The 21,249-nt window shown below is 41.4% G+C and overlaps 1 protein-coding gene across 2 annotated transcripts; it reads left to right on the forward strand.

The window, feature by feature from the left end:
* The first annotated feature begins 253 nt into the window (after positions 1-253).
* ano2a (anoctamin 2a) lies at positions 254-21,216 on the forward strand. Of its 2 annotated transcripts, XM_058074597.2 has the most exons (28): positions 254-719; positions 6,569-6,744; positions 6,834-7,142; positions 10,751-10,846; positions 10,942-11,114; positions 11,197-11,251; positions 11,323-11,374; positions 11,460-11,515; positions 11,622-11,669; positions 11,744-11,808; positions 11,872-12,006; positions 12,078-12,238; positions 12,379-12,461; positions 12,669-12,680; positions 13,819-13,893; positions 13,994-14,050; positions 14,507-14,581; positions 14,736-14,937; positions 16,034-16,145; positions 16,224-16,281; positions 16,490-16,590; positions 16,676-16,839; positions 16,927-17,079; positions 17,259-17,311; positions 18,405-18,583; positions 18,691-18,796; positions 19,014-19,569; positions 19,763-21,216. In XM_058074597.2, the coding sequence occupies exons 2-28, from the start codon at positions 6,610-6,612 to the stop codon at positions 20,371-20,373; spliced, it is 3,882 nt and encodes a 1,293-aa protein (XP_057930580.2). In that variant the 5' UTR covers positions 254-719; positions 6,569-6,609; the 3' UTR covers positions 20,374-21,216. The 2 variants fall into 2 exon arrangements, with proteins under 2 accessions (XP_057930580.2, XP_057930581.2); XM_058074598.2 differs by lacking the exon at positions 12,669-12,680.
* Positions 21,217-21,249: the final 33 nt, after the last annotated feature.

The following is a 21,249-nucleotide window of genomic DNA, read 5'->3' on the forward strand; positions in this document are numbered from 1 at the left end:
ACATTCATACCTATGGACAATTTGGAGTCACCAATTAATCTAGCATGTTTTTGGAATGTGGGAGGAAACCGGAGTACCCGGAGAAAACGCACGCATGCACGGGGAGAACATGCAAACTCCACACAGAGATGGCCAAGGGTGGAATTGAGCTAGGGTCTCCTAGCTGTGAGGCCTGCGTGCTAACCACTAGTTCGCAGTGCAGCCCATTAAGCAACAAATTATTTTTTTAAATCCACAATCGTACTGCAATTTCACAAAAATCCTAAAGGTGGCAGTAATGCTCATCACTAAGTAAAGTAAATAATAGAGGAAGAAAATGTATTGACTGCTCCCTGACATCTTTTGTCAAAACTAAACCTTTTACCGAGTGATCCAACTTGTTGAAAATTGTTATCAATTGACAACACAACAAAAAAACTTGAAGCAAAAAAAAAGGACATTCCTTTTTATAGTTTTGACGTTTGCTAGAGTATAACTTGCAACGTCGCCGAAACAACAACACACACACGGCACTTAGTTAATCGGCATATCGCACCTTCCCTGTCTCTCTGGTCAGGGGAATTAGCAGCCTCGTCCGCGTGCCTGTTAAGCCAGGAGTGTCGGGAGCGCGCGCGGTTTGTCCACCGTCTTTGGTCCACGCCAATGCACTCATTGCAAGTCTTCTTTTTATCACTATCATCCTTCTCCACGGGGTGCCTACTGATCATCCACGACCACTGGTAAGTATATACTCTATTAATTTAAACTTGTATCACTTTAAAAGTCGCAATACGTTAGAAAACTTTGGGGTGCGTCTTGCTAGCACCTTTACACGAGCGTGTGAACATACCAAACTACTTTCATTTGAAATAGTATCACTCGGAACAAAAATGGCGGTTGGGTGCTGTATCTCCTGTTGCGTGTGTGCGCGCGCGCTTTTTTCACTTGACTATCTTGGTGCGCACAACTGTTGCGCACGCAAGCGGTGACTGTAAACACAATTTTTGTACGAGTTTCTGGTAAACTGTCTTGCATGTAATGTGGCCTCTATGTGCTTTACATGCAGAGTGAATTCATCAATATTGTGCAAAAGTTTGCAGTTGTTACCTTAAATGACAGCAGTTCAAATCAGCTATGTGTAATCTGTTGTTTTCCAAGACATACAGCAATAGATCGACTCCCTCAGCCCCCGGTGCCCTTTGCCCCATTAATATGAGGGTGCATTTGACCTTTCTGCCTGTGTGTTGTTGAGCTGTCAGCAGAGCTTACAGACCAGTAAGCCTGACAGACGCGTGTCCTCCTACAGGGGCCTACTTCACAATGACTGCAAAGATACACACATGACCATGTATTTATTTATTTACTACTGTACTGCACTGACTACATTTATACTTAATTTGGATAACGTGTTGTGCACTTATTGACAGAGTAGCGCTTTTACTATTCATAACAAAGCAGGTTTAAAATATGAGAAGATGCTGGTCAAACAATTGAAGTTTAATCATCTGCACCAGGAAGAAAATGGTACCCTCATAAAACCTTTATTATGCATACGGCAGTGAAGTGGTTACAGAGAGTGGCGAGGAAAGCCGGTTGAGGTGAGTCGACACGCTACTTGCTCTTTTCTAATTATCTTAGTGTAAAAAAAAAGTTATTCGTAATAAGGTGTAGAAGGTAAGTCGACTTTTTGCATGATGCTTTTTTTTTTTTTAATAATTTGACCGTTGTATAATAAAATAAAATCGAACTACCCGCCCCATCCTTTGATGATGCAGGTGTGCAGGTATTCGTGTACAGAAGAGGAGAAATTGGCTAGCTTGGCTAACTTGGCATGTAAAATTTTTGACCAACTGATCAGAGGTTGAGAAATGCTGCTGTTATTGGAGGCCTGCTAGCTGGCCCTGTGAAGTGAATCTAAAATCTGATTGCGTAAACAACCCTATTGTTGATAGTGTTTAATTGACATGGGCCAGCTTGTCTGATTCTGAATGCATTGCGTCGATTAGATTGTCATAGCAACTCATAGAATCGGAAATCTGATTGTTGAAAGTGTCAAAAAAGTACAAAGAAGTTAACTTCTTTAAATTATATACCAAAAAAAGTAAGGTGGTTGAGAGAGATGTTTTTATTATTATAGTTGGGGTCCACGTATTACCCCTTTTGCCATATTTTACGGAGCACTACTGAATTTACCAATTTTGTTGCTCCTCTTTACTATGTGACCATTTTTCTAGTTGTCATCACTTTTTTGTTTTCGCTATTGCAAAAAACAGAACATACTTGTGAAGATGACTGTTGAGATATACTACACTTGACAGTCAATAGAAACTTTGAGACCATATTTTTCGACCTCAGCTCTTGCTCTTGATTGGCATACAGAAACAAAAATCAAACGTTTAAAGAATAATTTCAAAGCAAAAAAAAAAATGGTCCCAATGGTGTTGCAACCGGATGTAGCAATCCTGGTCGGGAGTTGTCACTCTCGCCCTGAACGTGGTCTATTGTCAACAGAGCTTGTGTTGTGGCATTCATGCTGGTTTCTGATTGTAGGTTGGGAACAGTCCATACTCCTGGCTATATTACTGTAGCGTAAAGCGGCCTCCACCGTGGCCAGTGCCCGGCGATGATGCAATTAACTGCACTAACAATACTGGCCTTTTATACGGGTCTCAAAACACAAACCTTAAATTATGCAGGAACCCACTGAGTATTGTGCAATGTGTATTCGGTCCACTTTTTCACAGAGACCAATCCATGTACAGTGAACAGTGACAACATTACAACTCATCATTATCTCAACTACCTGAGCACCAAGTCAACATTAAATCCAGAAGGTATAATTACAACCATGCTATAAGTAGAAATATTCATACATTTATACTTCAAAGTTTCTATTGACTGTTAGTACGTGAACATTGAGTTTGAACGGCATTTTAATTCTGAAAAAAAAAAAAGAAAAAACTCTTCAGCAGGACTTTTTGTCAGTTTAACCACTGCATCCCAAATTTAATACAAAATAACTTCAAATCAAATAATTTAAAATGAATTGATTGTTGAATGCTATGTCTTTTTTTTTAATTCACATGCTTTAATGGGCTGTAAAAATCAAAAAATCGCTCAAACAGACACCTCCCCGTGTCCTGTGATGACATGCATGTGATGACTTCGACCTTTTGAACCCATACTCTCCATTTCCAACACATGCTGAAGTGGGATTACCATTGCTAGTGTGGTTGCGTAAATGTTTAAGTGGATTGACTGCTGAAGTCAGTGCTGTATATGCAGGATATAAAGTATGTAACCTGTTGTTTGATATGGATGCAAAGTACCTACATGTACATTTTGGGTGAAAAAAACAGTGTCATGCTACTATAATGAGGAAAATACCATCTCTCTCATTGCCATAGTGACCATTTGTCACCTGCTGTGGTGGGCTATTGGTGTTCTTATAGTAAGTATAGATAATATAGTATAGATAAGTATTTATCATGCCAGTTACATACATGGACAGATATTTTTGTGCTTTAAAATATCAACAATCCAACAGCTGTTTTTGTTTGAATTGAATGTCAAGATTAAATGCCAAAAAGTTCCTGGTTGAGTTGGGGGATAGCGACTTCTTGTTTAAAATCCCCCAAAACTAATAAGCCCAGTGACCAAATTACCCCAGCAGATTGTTGGAAATGGTGCCGCCGGGAGTGTGAACTTAATCCCAACCGACATCTTCAATTGGGGTGAGAAAAAAAAGTGGAGGGACAGCTTAACTTTGGCTTAAATTCTTTATCCGTCACTTAAAAACAAGCACTATCGTCACATGATACTGCAAAGTCAAAATCAACTTATGAATGGCTGACACAGAAACCTGAAATATTACTGGAAGAAAATAAGAATGTTCTATTTATTTTAACAGTATATATTTTATACTGTTTATTATATTATTATTAATTTGTATACATTTATTAAAAGTGCACCCTTCCTGATTTATTTTTTTGCACGTGGCATTGCCACAGTTAAATGTTTCAAATCATGAAGCAAATTTCAAGTTTATTTAATGACAACACAACTGAACATTCATTAAATGAAACATTTTATTATTAAGGGAGAAAAAATATATGTGTGAAAACATGATTGCTCTCTGAACCTAATAACTGGTTGGGCGACAACTGGTTGGCAGCAACAACTGCAATCAAGTTTGTGGTAACTTGCAATGAGTCTCTTATGGCACTGTGGAGGAATGTTGGCCCACTTTGCAAAATTGTTGTAATTCAGCCACATTGGATTTTGGATCACTGTCCTGCTGCAGGACCATTCATTTCAGCCTGAGGTCACAACAGATGGCCGGACATTCTTCTTCAGGATTTTTTGGTAGATAGCAGGTTTCATGGTTCCAATTATAGCAGTAAAACAGCCCCAGACCATCACACTACCACCAGTATATTTTACTCTTGTTATGATGTTATATTTCTGAAATGCAGCGTTAACTCTATGCCAGATGTAATGGGACACATACCTTCCAAAAAGGGCAGAAGTCAGCATTTGTGATCAGCAGTATGGTTTGATGCCAAAAAAAGAGTACTACACATGCAGTATTTGCTTTAAGAATGTTACAGAGAAGGTCAGAGGGAGCTGCATTGTGTCTTCTGTAGAGCTGGAGAAAGCCGATGACAAGGTGCCTAGAGAGGAACTCTGGTATTGTATGAGGAAGTCTGGAGTGACACGGAAGGAGGTGGGACTGCATCAGGGATCAGCTCTCAGCCCCTTGATGTTTGCTATGGTGATGGACAGGTTGACAGATGAGGTTAGACAAGAATCTCCATGGACTATGATGTTTGCAGATAATATTGTGATTTGCAGTGAGAGCAGGGAACACGTGGAGGAGATTCTAGAAGAGTGGAGGTTTGCCCTGGAAAGGAGAGGAATGAAGCTTAGCCGCAGCAAGACAGAGTATATGTGTGTGAGTGAGGTTACATAAAGAAGAGATACAGAAGGTGGAGAATTTTAAGTATTGTTTTTGCCAGGTGTCTTTCTTATGGTAGAGTCATGAACACTGACCTTAAGTGAGGCCTGCCGTTCTTTGGATGTTGTTGTGGGGTCTTTTGTGACCTCTTAGATGAGTCGCTGCTCCGCTCTTGGGGTCATTTTGGCCGACACACTCCTGGGAAGGTTCACCACTGTTCCATGTTTTCGCAATTTGTGGCTAAATGGCTCTCACTGTGGTTTGCTGGAGTCCCAAAGCTTTAGAAATACCCTTATGGCCTTTTCCGGACTGATAGATCTCGATTAATTTCAGTTAAGTTATGTTTTAACGGGAAGGCAATCACTTTTTCACACAGGGCCATATAGGTTTTAATTTTTTTTCTCCCTTAGTAACAAAACGTTTCATTTAAAAACTGCATTTTGTGTTCAGTTCGGTTGTCTTTGACTAATATATACATTTGTTTGATGATCTGAAGCATTTAAGTGTGACAAACAATTTCGTAGGCTGTATATCTGATTGTTGTGGTAGCTTTTTCACAAAGTTGAATGGAGAGGCACATTTTTTTTCAATAACAAAATAATTTTTATTAACATTTTATGATTTTGTTATCCATTTTTAAGTCTTCTTTGTGACCCTAACATCCACAAGCAATTTTTTTTTGACAAATCTAAGAAAATATGCTTTATTAAACTGAAGTGCAGAGCACATTTTTGACAACATTGACAGCAATTTGCCAAGCCCCATAGGATCTCGTGGGCCTTATTTTTTTATGCCTAATTTTGTGGATTTTTTTTCCCCCAAATGACGTTGCAGTGTTTGTTCGATGTTTGCTGCGATAAAATTGTGTGAGAAAGAGAAACTTGGTTGTGCTTCTAAGTAGATTTTCTCAAGAATAAGTAATGAATGAACAATATAAAGAAGCCTGAGAAAAGCATGCACACACAAAAATTTGCTAAATAGGGTTTATTCAGCCACAGTACACAGTACACCTGTATCCCTATAAGGAAAAGATTAAATATGTTATCTCACATAAGAAAAAAATAAAAGAAAAACATTTGCAGTTAAAAATAATTTACATACAAACACTTTCAAAGGACATTACTTGTGTATCTTTAGGCTTCATTTATTTACGTTTCTGTTGATTTTTGTTGTTGATTGTTTAATTTTTACACATGTGCCCATTTCACACAAATGCGTGCCCAGTTTAGAAAACAAACTCCCTTACGGGCTCCCTTATTATCTGCTGTCTGCTCTGTCGTCCACAAATGAAATCATTCTCCGTGCACGTTTTACGGTGGAAAAGTGCTTATCGATCGTTAACTTTTGTTAATGTTCCGACACATTGCACATAGTTTACACCTGCTGCTGCTCAGGGACCAATTCGATTGGCCATAATGTGCTGGAAAGTTGCGGGAATTGAAGAAAGTTATGAGGCCATGCATAATTTGCAGTGATTGGTCGAATTTGTATGAATCCCTGGAGGGTCTGCATAATATAGTCTAATTTATTGCAACATTAAGTCCACAATGAGGTTATATCCTAGGTTATATAGCTACTGTATGTCTAATATTGTTCATTAACAAAGGCAATAATACTCCTGTTTTCCACCAGAGGGATGAAACGAAAAAGAGCGTTTGTCCGTCATCACAGCAATGAGTGAGTCGTCGTCCATTCACTCTGCAAAGCTTGTTTCCTTGGCCCATTCGCTCTCCGGACTTGGCCTCGACGCCGCTAATGGAGGCCCCGCCGCTGTCAGCCTGCCTGACAATGACGAGCCTCCTCCTTCGGTACAATGACCCATCTCTCAGTGTACTCGTCTTATTCACTACAACACTCCTCATGCATCCTAATTTATATCATTTGTTTCTTAATGTAGGAGTCTGGCATTGACCTCGGTCCAGGGCTTTTCTTTGCTGACGGCAAGAGAAAGGTGGATTATGTGCTGTGTTACAAATACAAAAAGAGACGGGCATCCAGGGGACGGCTCTCTATTGCGTCCAATGGTAGCATTCCAATACCTATACCGGGCTTGTGGGAAATGGATCCGGAGTCTGCGGACGCTGGAGGAGCTCCTTCAGGAGATGCGGAGGAATCAAAGCTCTCAGAGGAGGAGAAGGCTCTAATAAGGGAGGAGTTTGAAGCTGGGCTGCTTGAAGCCGGACTGCAACTAGAACGTGATAAAGAGGTACGTACTCCCTGCTTTCTACATAATTGCTCTGATTTCTTATGGCATACATTTATGGGTCACTCTTAAGTGAAGTGAACGCAAATCCTGTCGTTGGACTGCTGCCAAACAGGTCAAGGATGAGTCAGAGTTTGAAGCTGAGGACAGGCTTGTGCTCTTAAGTGTGTCCCTCTGCGATGCATTGGATTTAGACTGCAGTTTTATTTGGAAGATGTACAGTACATATTTAGTGTATACATTTTTTATATATACAATTATCCAAGGTGGAGGTGGGACTGCATCAGGGATCAGCTCTGAGCCCCTTCTTGTTTGCTATGGTGATGGACAGGCTGACAGATGAGCTTAGACAAGAATCTCCATGGACTATGATGTTTGCAGATGATATTGTGATTTGTCGTGAGATTAGGGAACAGGTGGAGGAGATGCTAGAAGAGTGGAGGTTTGCACGGGAAAGGATAGGAATGAAGATTAGCCGCAACAAGACGGAGTATACGTATTTGTGTGAATGAGAGGGACCCAAGTGGAAGAGTGAGGTTACAGGGAGAAGAGATACAGAAGGTGGAGAATTTTAAGTACTTGAAATCAAAAGTTCAGAACATTAGCGACTGTGAAAAGGAGGTGAAGAAGCGTGTGCTGGCAGGATGGAGCGGGTGGAGAAAAATGTCAGGAGTGATGTGTGATAGAAGAGTTTCAGCAAAAATGAAAGGAAAGGTATACAAAACTGTGGTGAGACCACCCATGTTGTTTGGTCTAGAGACAGTGCCACTGAGGGAAAAAAGAGGAAGCAGAACTGGAGGTAGCAGAGATTAGGATGCTGAGGTTCTCAGTGGGAGTGACCAGGATGGATAGGATCATGAACGAGTACATCAGAGGGACATTAAATGTTAGAGGCCTTGGAAATAAAGTCAGAGAGGCCAGACTGAGATGGTAGGGACATGTCCAGAGGAGAGATGAATATATTGGTAGAAGGATGCTGCGTTTAGAGCTGCCAGGTAGGAGGCGTAGATGAAGACCAAAGAGGAGGTTTATGGATGTAGTGAAGGAGGACATGAAGGTAGTTGGTGTGAGAGAGACAGATGTAGAAGACAGGGTTGGATGGAGGAGATTGATTTGCTGTGGCGACCCCTGAATTGAAAAGCCCAAAGAGAAAGAAGACATTACATATTTATTTATTTTATACAACATTTCTTTGAGATCTCATCATAGACCCCATCATCGTAAAACTATCATAAGACTGGACACACTCTGTGTTTTTGTTCATTAAAACAAAATGTCACTGTGTGAGGAAGTCACGTTGGAGTCCCAAGACGAGAAGATCGGCGGACTCTAGGTAGCTATCTGCTGCCAGTCACAGGCAAAGCATGTCAACAAAGATGCAAGAGAAGTCAAACAACAATAGGTTTGATAAGGGAGTGATCAAACACCCTGGCATCGATTGGCATAGCCTGTGTGAAGCTCTCAAACAGAACCCACCCGTTTTACAGCTGATATTTTCAGCTCAGTGTTGGCAACCTTACATGACACAGCACACGTATAGGGACTTAGCGCAGGAGTTATTATGCCTATAATTATGTACTCATACTGTATATTCAAAAACATACACATAAATACATAATATCTAAAGTAAAGTAAAAAATTGCAATCAAGATGTAATAAATTAAAAGAAAAATGTAATTGCCTTCAACACATAATCATCATTTTTAAATAATTCATTAAAACAGATATTAAGTGGATTATGTCTACTATATTGGTTACCTATTCATAGTAACAAAGTAAGCATAATGTCTTCACTTGTTTTAGAAGTGCATGCATTGTACATCTGGGTAGGTTTTGTGTTGTGTTTTGTTGGGCATTGTGCGTTGCGATGGCACTTGCGTGTTATATCAGCTGCTGTTTTGGCTGAGGATTAAGACTGGCTGACCGTAAGTGTGAAGCCAAAGGCCAGATTATAGGGCCTTATTAGAGAGTGACAGAAGTGTTTGTGCTGGCACATGAACACATATGGAGGGTGACGGGGTGGGTTTCGCTTTGATTGAATGTGTAGACGCGTGTGCTGTGTTCAGTCGTCACTCTGGACCATCTGTCCATTTGTTTTTTGAAGGGTGCATTTCAGTATTCAGTGTTGGCAGTACCAACACTTTGGCTGATGCTGCCGGAGATGTATCCATTTAGGAATATGTTTATTATTGTGGATTTGGGATGTATGTATTACTGAGTCATACCGAGGGCTGTTTATTGTGCATCAGTATAGCATGTGTATAACATGATTTTGTGTATATCTAATACTGTATATGTCAGTTTCATGGGAATGTAGCATGTCAAATACACTAGCACAATAGTGGTACAGTTTTGAGTTCACCCAAAACCTTCAGAAAAATTTGCCTCAAAAGTCAAACAAAACCTCACTTGTGTTGTGCTTTTTCTTTGGCTTTTGGGGCGTTTTTGTGATGCTACCACAAAAGATGATGATAATCATTGAACCAAGTTACTGTGCCATAGGAACGGTGCATCCCGATCCAATATTGATGTTGGATATCGCACCAATAAAGCCTGCGTCTAAAATTGTCAACACTCTGATGCAAGCAGTTGATTCCAGACTCCTCTCCAGAACATTTATCTAGCAGGGGTCAGGGCGAGCCCAGGTGATCACCGCTAATGTGTTACTAAGTGGCAATGAGTTTGAAGAGATTAAAATCTGAAAAAGACATTGGAGCTGAGTGCAAAACTTGCGATGCACAGATTCTGCGTGGTGAACACAGAACTGGGGAAGTTTAATATGACCAACCTCATCACTTATTTGAAGTGGGATCAAACAGGAAAACGCCAAAGGGATGGCAAAACAATCAAAGAAGATAGCCAGCCTTGTGCGTGGTGTGTAATGTTGGGTTTAAATGCTTAATTGTGCACCTCGAACCTTGCTAAACATCGCTAAAGATGCATACACCAGATTCATAAAGAAGTAAATGGGTCGGTTTTTCTCATACCTACTGTTGCTATTTCTACTATTGCTTTCTGTTTGAGTAACATCACTTGATCAAGCTTTTTCTAACATTCCACACTTCAAAATAAGTAATAAAAGCATATGAGTTGTGCCGATATCAGTTATTGGCTGATATCCAAGCCTGCAATATCATTATTGTATTGCAAGCGATACAAGTGATAAGGCTAAGCCGATGCTTAGCTGAATGCTAAAATATAACTCAAAAAGCAGCCCCAGAATAAAGTTAGTGTTAATTAATATTTATCTGACAGTGGAAAACTGTGCATTGTTAATATCTTAGTAAAGCCATCATATTTTAATACAGCTCTCGTTTAGCTCACAATTTGTGTACCACAACTGTTGCTTTATGAACACTTGACACCCTGGCATGAAGGTCACTGCTGTAATTAAATAAGCAAGTTGGATTCTGAGGTCTCCGGTCACAGTCAGTGCTCTCATCCCATACTTCACGTCATCATTAACGACCAAATATCCCGTTATGGAGTCTTTCCTTCTGTCAGTTAAAGGCGGGTTTATTCCGCTCCAACAGCAGCAGTCAAACAAACAAGTCATTCAGACGTTTCTGCTGTATATTTGTTGTTGACGCTTATGTTTATAATGTATGCAGAGGGCAAACGGCATAAGTTTTATTCGGCTGCACATCCCATGGTCGATACTCAGTCGAGAGGCGGAGCTTCAGAAGATCAAAGTTGCTGTGAAAAAGGTAGTTCAGCACAGTACCTTACACGTAACTGTTATAATGCCTATAGTTTGCCCTGATACTCAGCAACTCCTCTCCTTTTTTGTTTTACCGAGCAGAAGTTTGAATTACGGAAAAGGACGGGCATTGCAGGACTGTGGGACTCCTTTGTCACAATCATCAACACGCCCTTTCAGCCGGACGTCCCAGACTTTGATATCCAGCAAGAACCGCAGACGCACACCTGTTTCAAAACGCTCAAGCACCCTTTCATCAGAGACAAGCTTCATCTGTGAGTACCACCGTGCTAACTGAAGCACACCCATGGAAACAACTCTATCAGCAAGTAAACATATTCTCATCACTTCCTGCAGGTACGACATCACATCCACAGAGACCGTCTTTGACAATGCAACACGCAGCAGAATCGTAAGTGCCGCTTATAGATATTGTTGTGCATTAGGATGATACACTTCATGTGCTTGTGTCTTTGTGTGCAGGTTGCAGAGATTATTTCACGCACAACCTGCAGACACACTTGCCAAACCACTGGTGAGGATAGGATTGGTCCTGTGCTTGTTTTGTGTCACGTATATGATATCCAACACAGGAGACTGACTTTTGCGCTTTACTGCAGGCATCATGTCACTAGTAGCTCGGGATGTCTACATCTCTGCCTTTCCTTTGCATGATGTAAGTATAAAAATGATTTTTTTTTAAGAATTTAGGAATACAGATAAATGCAGCATGTTTCATGGGCTTTACATAGCAAATTTATATTCAATTATCTTGAACCCAGGGGTCGTTTTCCAGGAGAGGATGTAAAGATCAGCGAAATGATAGACAGGTGAGCTTATTTATTCAGTTCATGAAGAAAAACATTCCACAGTTACGTATTCACATGCTTTGATGTCCATGCAGGTCCTCCATGACGAATGGGCCAACTATGGAGTCATGCACAAATACCAGCCTGTGGATCTCATCAGGTTTGTATATTGTACACACAAAATAGTTGTTCATCAGTATTTCTAAATATATTTCTTGTACAGGAAGTACTTTGGGGAGCAGATTGGCTTATATTTTGCCTGGTTGGGTGTTTATACTCAGCTCCTCATCCCTCCATCGGTACTGGGCATCATTGTCTTCCTCTATGGTATCTTTACTGTGGACACTAATGTGCCAAGGTAGGCTGATACTAAGTATACAATGTATTATCTATGATGAGTGCACACCTTACAGTGTCTCCATTGTGAAGTCAGGAGACATGCGATGACAACCTGAACATCACCATGTGTCCACTGTGTGACGGAGTGTGTGACTACTGGCAGCTGAGTACGGTGTGTTCGCTGGCTAAGGCATCCTACCTGTTTGACAACGGAGCTACGGTTCTCTTCGCTATCTTCATGTCTCTATGGGGTAACTGTCATTTTTGTCTGACATTTTTGACAAAAATTGAGGTTTCACCATATTCATGTTTTTTTCTTATTCTTGCATTCAGAATGTATTTTTCACAAATACAAATAATCAACTTGAAAAATATGCTTTGTCTTCTCTAGCGGCCTGTTTCCAGGAGCACTGGAAAAGGAGACAGATGTGTCTCAAACACACTTGGGACCTAACCAGCTTGGAGGATGAGGAGGTACATCTATCAAATCTAAGAATAGTGCACATGAAGCAATTTTCAGCATCTCTAAATCCTTCCTGCCCATTTTCCACATGGGTTTTGTTTAATCCCAAATCAGTCAAGGAAAGAGTGTTACCCTCAGCTGAGTTATAAAAAGCACACACCCTGTTCAACTCATTCACATCTCTGGTACTCCTGTGTCTTTAAATGTGCTGCCTGAAGGAGCGGGTCCAGGTGAGCATGTTTCTGTAACCACTTCATGCAACTGTAATAGCAAAAAAATGAATCATGATGTAGTTTTAGTGAGCTCATTGAGAGCATGATGATGCTTTTCATGAGATATTGAGAAATCATGCCTAAATCAAGAAGGTAGGGCAACAAAAACCTTACACTTAATTTTTTATTCCATAAAAACGATGAGCAAAAATGGCAGATAGCATAATAAATAGAAATGCATGACTGTATACAGTAGATGACTGTAATGTATCCCATGTGGCTTTTTCTGGAATGTTCTGTCATGCACTGTCATGAATAAGCAAATAACACAATTTGGGAGATATAAAATAACAAGAAATGCAGTGTTGCCGACCACCGCAGTGTATCCCGCTGGACATCATCCATATTTGCATCACAATAGACCAGGTGTGTTGAATCCATGGCTCTTTGCTCTTATGAAGGCATGAAAGCATATCGAAGTTTAGTTCTTTACGGTATTTGCGTGCACACTTTGCTTGATTTTATTACTGTATTTTTGCAAGCATACACATCGAATTGCTGTCTTTCGAGTAAATAATTTTTCAAATTCGCTCTCAAAATGGCAGGGAAAATGCACAGTTAAATGAAAATATGTGGATGAACACAGGACGTTTTTTACCAGAGTGGGAAAGCTCCTATTTTTTGTTGTTGAGCACAAAGGCAAGCCACTCTGCCTTTTGTGTCAGACACTTCAGCTCACTCCACGCCAACATCAATCTGGAATTTACAATAAATCTGGCTGAAAGGTATGTGTGTGAGGAGGGAATGATGTTCATGTGTATGATGTGGCTTTTTTGCAGGAACATCATAAAAAACTGACCAACCCTGTGATAGACAAATGGATAAAAACACAATTAGAGTGCCATTTGTCTACTAAGCAGGGAAGTTAGTAAGCGGCAGATGCTAAAATAACCCCCCAAAAAAAGGAATTCCATGCTGTAGACCACCATAATGTATCCCACTGGGCATTATGTGTTTTATCTTGTGTATTTTAGGCCAATGATGACATAGTATCAATACTCATAATACTACTCAAGTACTCAATAAAATAGCAAAGTTGTGTTCTTCACACCGAAAACCGTGTGTATGTATCTTTATGTGTGTTTGTGCGTTGTAGGAAGAGCTGAGGCCGGAATATGAAGAGGCTTTACAGGAGAAGAAGGATAAAATGAAAGCACAGCGGAAAAAGAAGGTCGTATCTGATGATGCTTAACATAGACTAAAAATATCACGCCTTCCAATGCTTCATGCCAAAGTTTCATCTCTCACAGCCTGTTGTGATTGTCTTGCAGCTGACTCAAAGTGGAGTTGGAGCCGACGGAGAGAAGGACCAGATGCTGGCCTTCCAGGTATTGCTGCCTTTGTGTGGGAGGTTTGCTGGAGGGGTGGGAGGGGCTGTTGCATTAAGGTGATTTAAACCTCGCCTGGGAGCTAATGCTTTTACCCCTAATCTCATTTGTCCAACAGCACTAGCCACACTGAGGTTTGCAAATGTTATGCAAACAAACATTAGAAATTGTCCTGGGTGGACAATTACTTTATGACACGGCAGCTGCCTGTGTATGAGTTTTAATAATGTGCATTGGGAGGAACCCCCCCCCCCTTCTTTAGCTTTGGTTGTGTCCAAAGCTGCTTACCTGCCTGAGATTAGCCCAGATTACTGGTGGAGAGAGAAAGGGAAGGGAGGGGGTGAGGGGGATTTTATCTGGCAAACATACACCTGCCAGACAGAAAACATAACACGTATGTGCAGAAATCCATGAATGTTGAAAGATAATAATGTATTTTTTTTCCCTTCTTGACAGCAAGAGCCAGAGTCGTTGGACATTGAGGATCACCTGTCAGGTTACCTCATCAACGTGTCCACATTGCTGTTTCTGGTACTTCTTACACCTACATTACATAGTACAGCTTTTAATTGTTGTTATTCTTGTTACTTATTACCTTGCCTGATCTTAAATTGTATCTGGTAATATTGTCATTTTGGCATTTGTGAAAATACACAGTATAGTGTGTGTGTGTGTGTGTGTCCAGGTGTTTGTGACCTTTTCTGCCGTGTTTGGGGTGGCAGTGTATCGCATCTGCATGTTAAGTGTGTGGTCCATGAATCCCGATCCTGAAGCCAAAGCTAGCGTGAGGATGACAGTCACCACCACAGGCATCATCCTAAACATGCTGGTCGTACTGGTGTTGGAGGAGGTCTACGGAGCCATTGCTGTTTGGCTGACCGAGCTGGGTAACATTTAATAGTATTTGTTAGCGTTTTCATCATCAGTTTATTCATCATCAGAAAAATGGTGCATAAGCAGCGTAGAAAATGGATGGATGAATCTGTCGCAGATACCCAAAAATATTATCACAAAACACATTTTACAGAGAATACTGACACCAACACTGTGTCATTCTAATTCTCAACTTAACTCAGTTGAACTTTACTGTAAACCTCAGCAGCAGCATTACATGCACCGACCCAAATTACTTTCTGTCATATGTCTCCTTTAAACTGTTTTGTTATAATCCTATTGTAACACATGCTACCTTTTTACTTTGCTAGACTTCTTCTTTGCTATGACTCTTTTCAGTCGTTTCTTGGCATTTGCAACTTTTTTTCAGCTGTAAGCAGTTTCCTTTCATACTCGCAAATATGCAGTGCACCTGAACGCATCATCAGCCCAACTCCCAGGTCATGGTTCTGTGTGCGTTCAATGAACAAATAAATCATACACAGTAAAGATCATTAAATGAGTCCATGGCTAGAATCTGTTTATAGTGTCCCAAATGAAAAAAAAAATCACTTTCCATTTTTCACAAAGACTGGGTCACCACTTCATGGATGCTTTGCACTGTACAATAACTGAGAGTGTATGAAAACTAAGATATGTGCAATTATTTTCGTCCAAATTTTGTCGTAAATAAAAAAAAAAGCACTGATTCGTCAAACACTGAGACACCGTGCGTTGGTATGCCTCATCGCTACATGGCACCGTGCTTGAAAGGAGGAAAGAGACAGTTCATTGTTCTGTTTGTTGTATGAACCACCCATGCATTATAAATATCTTTAAAGGATTCCCTGTCTGAAATCTGTCTATGGTGTTCTAACTCTAAAAGAAGCACTGGTCAGTCTTCACAGTTACTGAGCCACCAGTGACTCGTTTGTTAGGTGCACTGTTTGGCCGTATGAGACTGTGTACGAAAACAGAGATGTATTTATGGCAATCATTTTCAAAAACCAAATCCTTTGCTCTATGTTGCTGGAAAATATTTTTTGAGATCAGATTTTTATGGGTTGAATAAGCAGGTGATTGTGTGTTTGCTATTTATTGTCCTTGCAGAGCTTCCAAAGACGAAGGAAGAGTTTGAGGAGAGGTTGATCTTCAAATCTTTCTTTCTGAAATCCATGAACGCCTTTGCACCTATTTTTTATGTGGCCTTCTTCAAGGGCAGGTTAGTGTCAGTTAGCCCCTTGACTTGTCCAGACCCCCCCCCTTTTTTTTGGTTAATAATTGTGTTGTCTTCATTCAGGTTTTCCGGTCGGCCTGGCGACTATGTTTACGTCTTCAGCGACTATCGTATGGAGGAGGTGCGGCTTTGCTGTGTATTTGGTTGTTTGTGGTGTCAGTGAATGCATCTTGCGGTCTGTCTAGTGACAATGAGGTGTCGTTGCAATGACGAATGGGCATTAGATGTGTTTGTTGATGAAATAAATGAGTTTCGGTAGTTAAAGTGCTATTTTTGACAGCGCTACTTTAAATGTGTGTTGTTTTTTTTTTTGGTTTGTTTTCCCACAGTGTGCACCTCCAGGCTGCCTCATCGAGCTGTGCATTCAACTCAGTATGATAATGCTGGGAAAACAGCTCATTCAGAACAATGTCTTCGAGGTTCTCGTTCCGTATGCTCACTTCTTCTCTTCTCACTCCATAAAACTGCACGCCTTAGGAGTCATAGTCATTGTTGTGTTTGTGTGTTCTTTTTAGTAAGTTGAAGAAGATGTACAGAACCATCCAAGAGCAAAACGGTGAGGATGGAGGAGATGAGGAGGAGATGAATGAAGCAGATGAAAAGAGATCAAAACAACAATTCCACAAAGATTTTGCTCTCGAGCCCTTTGAGGGTGTCAGCCCGGAGTACATGGAGATGAGTGAGCATCTACTCCTCTTCCTCTTCTAACATTCACTCTCTCCTTCCCTCTTCTTGTCATATGAGCCATATGTCTTTCGGTCTGCAGTCATCCAGTATGGATTTGTATCCTTGTTTGTGGCCTCCTTCCCACTGGCGCCTGCATTTGCTCTTCTCAACAATGTCATTGAGATCCGACTGGACGCTTCCAAGTTTGTGACTGAGATCAGGCGGCCGGATGCTGTGAGGTGTAAAGACATAGGTACATACAGTATTCTCCACACAACCACTCTGTGATTCTCTGCGTGAATGTGAAACTGTCCAGCGATTTTAATCACTTTATTGACCTTTACTCTCCCTCCATGTTTGTCTGTCTCTCCCGCACCAAACACTTCAATCTTTCCCACCCTTTGTTTCTGTTCTTGTGCATGCAATCTCCAGGAATATGGTACAACATTCTCTGTGGAATCAGCAAGTTTTCTGTCATTACCAATGTAAGTGTGTGTGAGACCTAAGAGATAGATGGGCTTATTGAGTTGCTGTGCGCTTAGTCGATTCATGTAACTAACTAATGTAACTACCCTCAATTCTCCAATGAAGGCATCTATTTATGATGTTTGCAACTGAACAGCAACTGAACTACAGTATGCAGTCAGTATGCAGAGAAACAGTATTTTCGTAAGTTAAATGCTTTACTGGCCGGCACGGTGGACTAGTGGTTAGCGCGCAGACCTCATAGCTAGGAAACCAGGGTTCAATTCCACCCTGGGCCATCTCCGTGTGGAGTTTGCATGTTCTCCCCGTGCATGCGTGGGTTTTCTCCGGGTACTCCGGTTTCCTCCCACATTCCAAAAACATGCTAGGTTAATTGGTGACTCCAAATTGTCCATAAGTATGAATGTGAGTGTGAATGGTTGTTTGTCTATATGTGCCCTGTGATTGGCTGGCGACCAGTCCAGGGTGTTTCCCCGCCTCTCGCCCGAAGATAGCTGGGATAGGCTCCAGCACCCCTGCGACCCTTGTGAGGAAAAAGCTGGAGAAAATGAATGAATGAATAAATGCACATAGTGACACAAAAAACAGGAACTTTTTATCAATCCAATAAAACCAAGAGTGATGGAAGAAAAGTATTTTATTCATTGTAATTGAAACCTTAAAAAAGGGACCTTTTGTGTTTTGTTTTTTTTACTTTTCTGACCTATAAATGTAGTTAAACTTTGCCGAAATTTCAGATAATGAGGTTTGCACATTTGGAAGTGAGCCCTGGATGAAGTTTGGGATGGCTCAAAACACTCGGTTTCAGAAGGTGTGGTAAAACTGGATGGGTGTGATGTCACACATAGGTGGGCTTCCTTATATGGGCATGCGCTGTAGGCGCTCCCAGGCAGCGCTTCTTCGAATGTAAGGGAAAGCTACATTTGTTTACAATTCCTAACAACGTTGGAGTTCCTGATTCCCTACCAGCAAAAGAAAACACTTGTTTAGGTAAATAAATGATTTCGATACGTAAATAAACACCCTGGCTATAACGGAAGGAGATAGTTGGTAGTAGTACCAGTATCATGACTTGTTTCTTTGTCTCGCCAGGCATTCGTTATTTCCTTCACGTCAGAGTTTGTGCCACGCATGGTCTACCAGTACATTTACAGTGTCAACAGCACCATGAATGGCTACACAGAACACTCGCTGTCCTACTTCAATGTCACCAATTTCCCACCGGGCACCGCACCCAACACTACACTCATCACTGGAGTCTCCTTGTGCAGGTCAGGACTACTCTTTTAAATATGGCCACCCCACATAAGCCATAACCTTGTGTAGTAATAAGTGGTTGTAATCATTGTTTACAAAATCTCTTCTTTTTGCTCATTAGGTACAAGGACTACAGGGACCCCCCATGGGCACCGGATCCCTACACCTTCTCTAAACAGTACTGGTCTGTTCTGGCAGCAAAACTGGCCTTTGTGATATTCTTCCAGGTAAGAAATTGATGTATCTTAATTAGAATGGAGTGTCGACAGATCTATCTTTTTATTTAGGGGGAGAGGGGGGGGGTCAGGCTTTACAGATTTGGATCGATTGGTTTGAGTGGATGCTACTATTTAAGGAAATACAGTAACCATTCATCCCAGAAGGCATTGTTTGTAGTCTTTGATGAATAAGTACTTAATGACAATAGGTTTGGACTTCTTTCAGAACCTGGCCATGTTCCTCAGCATGTTGGTAGCCTGGATGATCCCCGATGTGCCAAATTCACTGCGGGAGCAGCTGAAGAAAGAAAGCATGGTGCTGATGGAGTTTCTGCTCAATCAAGACCAGGAAGCACGTGCTAAATTGCTCTCGTCCCAACGCTCCATCCATTGCTTTCCCACCAACATAGACATTGTGGTGGAAGCACCTCGAGAGGAGGAAGAACCGCAACAGGACCAGGAGGAAAACGAGGAAAAAGCAGAAGTTAATGTCACCCTGGAAGGACCCAGTAGGAACAGTGACAGTGATCCAGAGGTTGGGAAGTCATCCGATGATGATGATGGTGGAAGAGGAGATGAGGAGCAACCATGTGAGGGAGAAAATGAGGCGGCGGAAAAGGCTGAGGAAGAGGAGGAAATTAAAACAAGTGAGACAGAAGATGGAACAAATGAAAACAATAGCGAACCTGAAAGAAAGGAGGAGGAATATGATGCCGGGACGACAGCCGATGAGTATGAGAGTGTGGATCTGGACGCCCTTATGAGTCAGTTGGGCCTCTTAGGTAAGACAAGAACCTTTAAAACATGTTCCACTTCTTTTGATGGGTGACTTTCATATTTTAACTGTCAACTAATGTTTTAAGTTTTCCACAAGAAATGTTCATAATGGCCGACATACCTTGCAGAGCAAGTTTTAAATGCCTTTTTGTTTTGTCAACAGCATCCTTATTGTCTCTCATATTTATTTTCATGCAGATGAAGAACCCTCAACAAACACATTGAAAGATCCAGAGATACCACCATCCAGCAACAAACAAGATCTTCCATCCAATCCGCCATCCAAAAGTGGTTCCTGCCAGAGCAGCTCCATGACAGAAATATCACCATCCCAAATCGACGCAAGGCTCTTTGCTTCCATTGCTCCTCCACCCAGAGAGCCAGGCGCCAGGGCGAAGGCCCGCTGCTCCACCTTGCCTTCGCGCCACCGAGGAGCCGATGCCTGCTACAGCCTGCCGAGACCCAGCCACTCCAGCAGCCTCACCAGATTCCATCAGCAGGCTTCTCTGGTGGCCTTTGAATCATCGCTATCAGCCAACCCTTTCTCCACACAGGCATCACCTTCATTTCCACATCCCGAATCCCCACAGCAGCCCAAAACGTGCAGTGAACTATTCACTCTAAAGGGCCCTCCGCCACAGCGGCCTCGCTCTCGGGGCAAAGGCCGTTGTTCCACCCTCCCCTCAAGACAAAGAGACCCCGGCTCAGAGGAACACTCCACCAAGCCTAGCCATTCTACCAGCTTCACAAAGCTCGGAGACAGAGTGCCCCCATCTCCCAGTGAACTTAAACGCACCACACCAGTATGAGAGGGGGTGGGAGGCCTGAAAAAACAGAGGGAGGGAAGAATTGGGAGGAGAAGGACCATCCAGATTATTATCTTGTCTGTGCCTGGAGCTTCACCCCTGTTGGCCCTCCCTATTTGCATCCATGATACCTGGGATCTGATCAGAGACCTCTTATTTTACATACTGTGTGTATATCACAAGACAGGTTAGCAGTAATCCTAACAAGGATTGAAGCGGACAATTCGGAGAAATTGACTGTTATCTTCTGATATGAAAATCTTTTTATCCTTTTTATTTTTCTTCCTTTGTTTTTTGGAGTTTGTTTTTTTGCCTACAAACGCAGCTCACAATAGTCAGACTGAGGAAGCTATATCAAGCTCAGCTAGTTACGCTTGTAGATCATGTTTATTTTTAGAGGTTTTGATACAAATATGATGAATTATAATAAAAGAACAACATATTTTTATGTGTTTTTTATCCTTGTGAAATGCCAAGGTCCTCTGAGTTGATAGTATGAGGTTATAGCAACATATGAGAGTGTCTTCTGCCCCCTTGTGGTGTGGAGTGAAACATACACTGGACATTCCTAGTATCCCTATGATGCTCAGTAATTCTGAGCATTAATGCTGTGTTTTTGTTGCTATCCATTGTCTGTATGTGGTAATTGATATGATATGAGGTTACGTGTTGTTGTGTGTTAACCATACAGGTAAAAGTTCTCAATTATTTTCTTATAATTAGCTGATATTTCAGCCTCTCAGCATGCACTTCCCATGTCATGGTTGGTTAAGTGTCATATATTTCATCATTCATCACAGTTATTTCATTTTTATTTCATTGATTTCTAACTTGAACAGCCCTTTATGCAGAGTGACTCTCCTGACGGGAAGGCTCCTG

This window comes from Doryrhamphus excisus, linkage group LG1 (assembly GCF_037039965.1).
Source record: "Doryrhamphus excisus strain RoL-2023G ecotype Guam linkage group LG1, RoL_Dexc_Guam_v1.1, whole genome shotgun sequence".
NCBI lineage: Eukaryota > Metazoa > Chordata > Actinopteri > Syngnathiformes > Syngnathidae > Doryrhamphus > Doryrhamphus excisus.